This window comes from Crinia signifera, chromosome 19 (genome assembly GCF_055691185.1).
Source record: "Crinia signifera chromosome 19, ASM5569118v1, whole genome shotgun sequence".
Lineage (NCBI taxonomy): Eukaryota > Metazoa > Chordata > Amphibia > Anura > Myobatrachidae > Crinia > Crinia signifera.
In genome coordinates this window covers 11,913,474-11,919,473 of record NC_139226.1, presented here as the reverse complement: position 1 = coordinate 11,919,473, position 6,000 = coordinate 11,913,474, and the positions used below count along the sequence as shown (strand labels likewise).

The 6,000-nt window shown below is 48.5% G+C and overlaps 1 protein-coding gene across 1 annotated transcript in view; it reads right to left on the bottom strand.

Annotated features, from left to right (window-relative positions):
• Positions 1 to 1,648: 1,648 nt before the first annotated feature.
• LOC146042121 (uncharacterized) overlaps positions 1,649 to 6,000 on the bottom strand; it is a 65,373-nt gene continuing 61,021 nt past the window's right edge. The window contains exons 7-8 of the mRNA XM_083162041.1: positions 4,490 to 4,560; positions 1,649 to 1,872 (exon numbers count right to left, since the gene is read on the bottom strand). Coding sequence (XP_083018167.1) covers positions 1,790 to 1,872; positions 4,490 to 4,560 — 154 coding nt within the window. The 3' untranslated portion in view covers positions 1,649 to 1,789. The remainder of the gene's footprint in view (positions 1,873 to 4,489; positions 4,561 to 6,000) is intronic.

Sequence of the window (6,000 nt, the reverse complement as noted above, 5' to 3'; positions counted from 1 at the left end):
TTATCCCTTTGAAGCTTAGTGCATCTGGCCCTAAGTACCCGGGCCCCTCAGAAGGGGTAAATTATGGTGCACCTCAATGCCATTGAGTTTTCCACTGGATTTAAAGAGGCAATACCAATAAATAAAAAAAAATACCTGGGTTTGTATTTAATATAATTTCCCCTTTAAATTCAATGGGCGAAACCATCAAAGGCACGGCGGCTTTAAAGAGCTGCATTTACCATATACCAGAGGTTTAGGCACTACGGGGGGAGGTTGTGGAGAGGAAAGGTTAGAGTTAGGCTGTGGTGGTGGTGGTGGGGGAGGGGGTAAGATTAGGCATTGGGGTATAAGGGTTAGGCTGTGGGAGGGGAAAGGCATGCTGGGATTTGTAGTTCATAAACAGCTGGAGGGCCGCTTATTGCCCACCCCTGGGTTAAGCTATAGAGGGGGGTAGAAGGGTTAGGTACTAGCTGGGATGGTTAGGCTGTGGAGGGGGAGAGTTAGGGTTAGGCTGTGGAGGGGGGTTGGAAGTGGGGTATAAGGGTTAGGCGGTAGGAGGAGAGGGTTAGGGTTAGGCTGTGGGAGGGGAGAGTTAGGGTTAGGCTGCAGGAGGGGAGGTTAGGGATAGGCTGCAGGGAGAGGTTAGGGTTAGGCTGTGGGAGGGGAGAGTTAGGGTTAGGTTGTGGAAAGGGGTTTGGCAGTGGGGTATAAGGGTTAGGCAATAGGAGGAGAGGGTTAGGCTGTGGGGGGGGGGGGGAGAGTTAGGGTTAGTCTGTGGGAGGGGAGCATTAGGGTTAGGCTGTGGAGGGGGTTTGGCAGTGAGGTATAAGGGTTAGGTACTACCAGGGATGGTTAGGGTTAGGCTGTGGGAGGGGAGAGTTAGGGTTAGGCTGTGGAGGGGGGTTTGCAGTGAGGTATAAGGGTTAGGTACTACCAGGGATGGTTAGGGTTAGTCTGTGGAGGAGGTTGGAAGTGGGGTATAAGGGTTAGGCGGTAGGAGGAGAGGGTTAGGCTGTGGTAGGGGAGAGTTAGGGTTAGGCTGTGGAGGGGGGTTTGGCAGTGAGGTATAAGGGTTAGGTACTACCATGGATGGTTAGGGTTAAGCTGTGGGAGGGGAAAGTTAGGGTTAGGCTGTGGAGGGGGGTTGGCAGTGGGGTAAATGGGTTAGGCAATAGGAGGAGAGGGTTATGCTGTGGGAGGGGAGAGTTAGGAGGGGGGTTGGCAGTGGGGTATAAGGGTTAGGCACTAGTGGGGATGTAGGGTTAGCCTGTGGGAGGAGAGATTTAGGGTTAGCCTGTGAAGGGGGTAGGTTTTGGCATTGGGGTATAAGGGTCAGGCACTAGTTATGGTGGTTAGGTTTAGGCTGGGAGAGTTAGGGGTAGGTTGCAGGGAGGGAGGGTTAAGGGGGGGCAGGGTGAAGGCAAGCTTACTCACCTGACTCCTGTTGGATTCTGTCTATCAGAATGGCGGCAGTCAGAATACCGATGCCAGCATCCCGATCGAGGGAATCCCACCGGTCATCCGTATATTTCCTGTACAGAGACACGGAGAAAGTTACTGGACTCTGTACTCAGCAGGCAGCCTGTGTAGCACCTCTAATGGGAAAAGGAAAATCTTAATAAGAATATTAGTAAGTCCTGTGTAAAACATTTCCAGTAGACAAATAGAAAGATAAAAACTTTTTTTACTAATTAAAATATCATTGCAGGGAGAACAATGGATCATTGTCAGTCAGTAAACAAACGTCAGTAATATTTTGTGTTGCCTTCCATTTCTAATCAGAAGTACAATGCTCACAACGTATCCTCTATATGTCCAATAACAATGTCTTGTTTATCAGCTGATACTGTACGTCCATATCTGCATTATTCTGATTTTCCACTCCAGGATCTGCAAGATACAGAAATATCTGTTACTGTGTCCTTAGTACAAATCCAATACCAGCGAAGAAAAAAATACCAGAGATGAGCCTAGTGCTAATAACGCCAGCTGAGAGCAGCGTTATACAGGCTAAGCATTGACTGGAGAAGGCTTTAACTAGGGTTTGTGTCACCTGGCGAAAGTCATATGGCGCCTCTCTGCCTACCGAATGTATAAAGGGGAAAAGTTTTTTCATTTATCTGTGAAAGGGAGGTTTCACTCCCCCCCTCCATTTACCTCGTTTCATTAACCTTTCATATTCCTCAATCAAATGTACTATCATTCTCATTTATAAACATGTATAATTAATAACTCATATACCTTTTAATAAGCAACTCAGTTATAATATATGTTTAAATTCATTTGGATAGTGTATCTAGAAAGACTGTACGCACTACTGTATGTGAAAAGTAATGTAGCCCATACACTTATGAGATATTGTATACAATCATTCGATTCCGACCACATCTGTGTGATAAATCGAATGATTGTGCGCACATTTTATGTACCGTGCGACGCGATGTGTGGGTACGCCGGTCGAATCTCGTGTCTGAGGGTCTTATGTGCTGCACTTAATATTAATCTAATTGCATGAGTGATCACATGTGGTTTTTAACCAAATGCTGATCGCTTGCAATTTGATCAGCGGACATCAGGAGTGCTGGTGGTGGGCAGCGGTGTAGCGGAACGGATAGCAACAGCGCTGGCGGCAGGCAGCTTTGTATTGGAGCGGGCGCCAGGAGGGCTGGGGTGCGGCGATAGTCAGTGGCGGGCAACATAATAAAAAAAATAAAAATAAACATTTAAAAAGACTGGGTGGCCCTCTGAGCTCTCTCAGCCAATCAGCGGCCATCTAAATGTGAGGCCACTGATTGGCTAAGAGATCTTTCAGCCAATTAGAGGGCCACCCACGTGTTTTGATGCCTGCCGCTGACTACTGCTGCTCGCCAGCTCTGCTACACTGACACCCACCGCCATCCCTCTTCCAGCACTCGATGTGGCATCGCAGTTGGCATGTGACATCAGGTGCTGGAAAAAAAGCACTTGGGCAGCATAAGATGCGATCGGATTGTGATGGGATATCACATTGCGATGTTGCTTCTGATCACACAAATGTATGGGCACCATTAGCAGTGGCGTAACTATAATTTAAGCGCCTCCACCCCCTGCCGATAATAAAGCAGCGCAGACATTCTATGAAGGTCCATCTCCATAGCATCAGAATGAAGCCAGGAGGGGAGCTGCGGGGGATGGAGGGGGGCATTACAACAGCCCCCCGGCGCCCGCACTTACACAGAATCTCCAAGCTACCACCATACGCCACTGACCATTAGAGTGTATGCAAATAAACAATTTACTACATACAGGCACCGGAGCGCCCGGGGCAGAGGGGCGGGGGGGCTACTTCATAGGGGGTGGGGGTGGAGGATGCTAAATGTGCCTGCTGCGTTGCTCCGGTGGGGAATACTGCTACCGTGCTGCTCGGGGGGGGGGGGGGGAAACGGCCGCCATACTGCTCCGGGGGCCAGGGGAGGGGGGTGCGCCGATCACCTCTATCCGGGGGGCCCTACTCCCAACTACCACCCTCCAGTGGCTGGCGCCCTAGGCAAATGCCTAAAGCTGCCTAGTGGTGGCGCCGGCCCAGTATGCATAACATTCACATACAGGTTGATACAGTATTAGTCAAACACTGTAACATGAGAGAGAGAGATAAAGGGCGTGATTTAATACAGTGCGATTTTTAGACTTTTGCACATTTTCCGAAAATCGCACATTTAATAGGATGCAAATTGCGTTAATATTGCACTTTTTGCGCGAAAATCGCACATTTAGACCTGTCGATTTTTTTTCACACACTTCAATTCGCAACCAGAAGTTTTCCCATTTTAAAGTAGACAACTCGCAAATTTAATAGGGTGCGGTTTTTGGTAAACGTTACCAGAAATCGAAAAAATCATTGAGATCTGTGCATGGTTCTGTCCAAAAAAAATGTGTTAAAGTAAAACATATTTTTTTTTAACCGCGTGGGGTCCCCCCTCCTGCGCATAACCAGCCCCAGGCTCATAGAGCCGGTCCTGGTTTAAAAAACAAACAAAACACAGGACAATCCAAATAGGGGTCCCCTGGATTTCTTTTAACTAGCACCAGCTTCAAGGGACGGTTTTACTGCATATAATATGTAAAGCCTACCTACTTGTAAGCCTATTATAGTATAAATTCAGATATTAAGTACATAAAATGTTATATAAATATATACTTTAGATAAGTGTCCACTCTCTAAATAATTCACATTCTAGTTGGGACCATTATTATTATTATTATTATACGGGAAAGATACTATTAAACTTTTTACCAGGCATGTCCGAACTGTGGCTATTCCAGCTGTTGTGAAACTACACATCCCAGCATGCCTTGCCATAGTTTTAGCTCTCCCTTATAGCAAAACTGTGGCAAGGCATGATGGGACTTGTAGTTTCACAACAACTGGCCATAGTTTGGTATTGCCTGTTCTATAATAGTAACTCTTAATGCAGCATTTACTATTGAGAAAAAGCAAAAATAATACAAACCGGAAGACCTGTCTTACCTCCCAATTGTGCGGCTTTTTGAAGTTTCCAACAAATGGTTCTGCATTTTTTTCGTCTAAGACAGAATACGCTGCAGGGAAAAAGTGAAGACATGGGAAGGGAGAGGTGAGATGGTTGAATATGTGTTGTAGGGTAGCAGGCTCTTGGGAAGCGGTTCCCAACCTGAGTTACTTGTATTTATTTTATTATTTATTAACAGTTTCTTATATAGCACATACATATTCCGCAGCGCTTTACAGAGAATATTTGAACATTCACATCAGTCCCTGCTCCAGTGGAGCTTACAATATATTCCCTACCACATGTACACGCACACGCAGATATTCTAGGGTTCATTTTGTTAGGAGCCAATTAGCCTACCAGTATATTTTTGGATTGTGGGAGGAAACCGGAGTACCCGGGGGAAACACACGCAAGTACGGGGAGAATATACAAACTCCGCAAAGTTTGGGCTATGGTGGGAATCGAACCCATGACCTCAGTGCTGTGCTAACCATTACACTGTCTGTGATGCACCCCTGGGGGTCTGCTGTAGACCAGTTGGGGGTACTTGAAAATAATATTGTTAATTGGTGGAAGAAGAGTAAGAAGGCTCCCGATGGCAGAAGAAGTCTCCAATTGCCCTGGAGACGAACCAAATTGTGTCACTTACGGTTCTGTCTGCAGCATCAACAGCGTCTCCTTGTGCTTTTGCCTGACCAGCAATTCAACGGGAGCTACCGGCGTTGTCCTCAAACATCAGCGGTCATCTGCCCCACGCTGACATTAGCGGGAATCTCGGAGACAGCACACAGCGGTAAGACACAGAGGGACCCAATTCCTGATCGCACACCACTCCTCCGCTACTGGAGACAGTACACAGCCAGCGGCCAGACACAGAGGGACCCAATTCCTGACCGCACACTACTCCACCACTACCGGGGACAGTACACAGCCAGCGGCCAGACACAGAGGGACCCAATTCCTGACCGCACACTACTCCACCACTACCGGGGACAGTACACAGCCAGCGGCCAGACACAGAGGGGCCCGATTCCTGACCGCACACTACTCCTCCGCTACCGGAGACAGTACACAGCCAGCGGCCAGACACAGAGGGGCCCGATTCCTGACCACACACTACTCCTCCGCTACCAGAGACAGTACACAGCCAGCGGCCAGACACAGAGGGACCCGATTCCTGACCGCACACTACTCCTCCACTACCGGGGACAGTACACAGCCAGCGGCCAGACACAGGTGGACGCGATTCCTGACCATACATTATTCCTCCGCTACCAGAGACAGTACACAGCCAGCGGCCAGACACAGAGGGACCCAAATACTGACCACACACTACTCCTCCGCTACTGGAGACAGTACACAGCCAGCGGCCAGACACAGAGGGACCCGATTCCTGACCGCACACTACTCCTCCGCTACCGGAGACAGTACACAGCCAGCGGCCAGACACAGAGGGGCCCGATTCCTGACCACACACTACTCCTCCGCTACCAGAGACAGTACACAG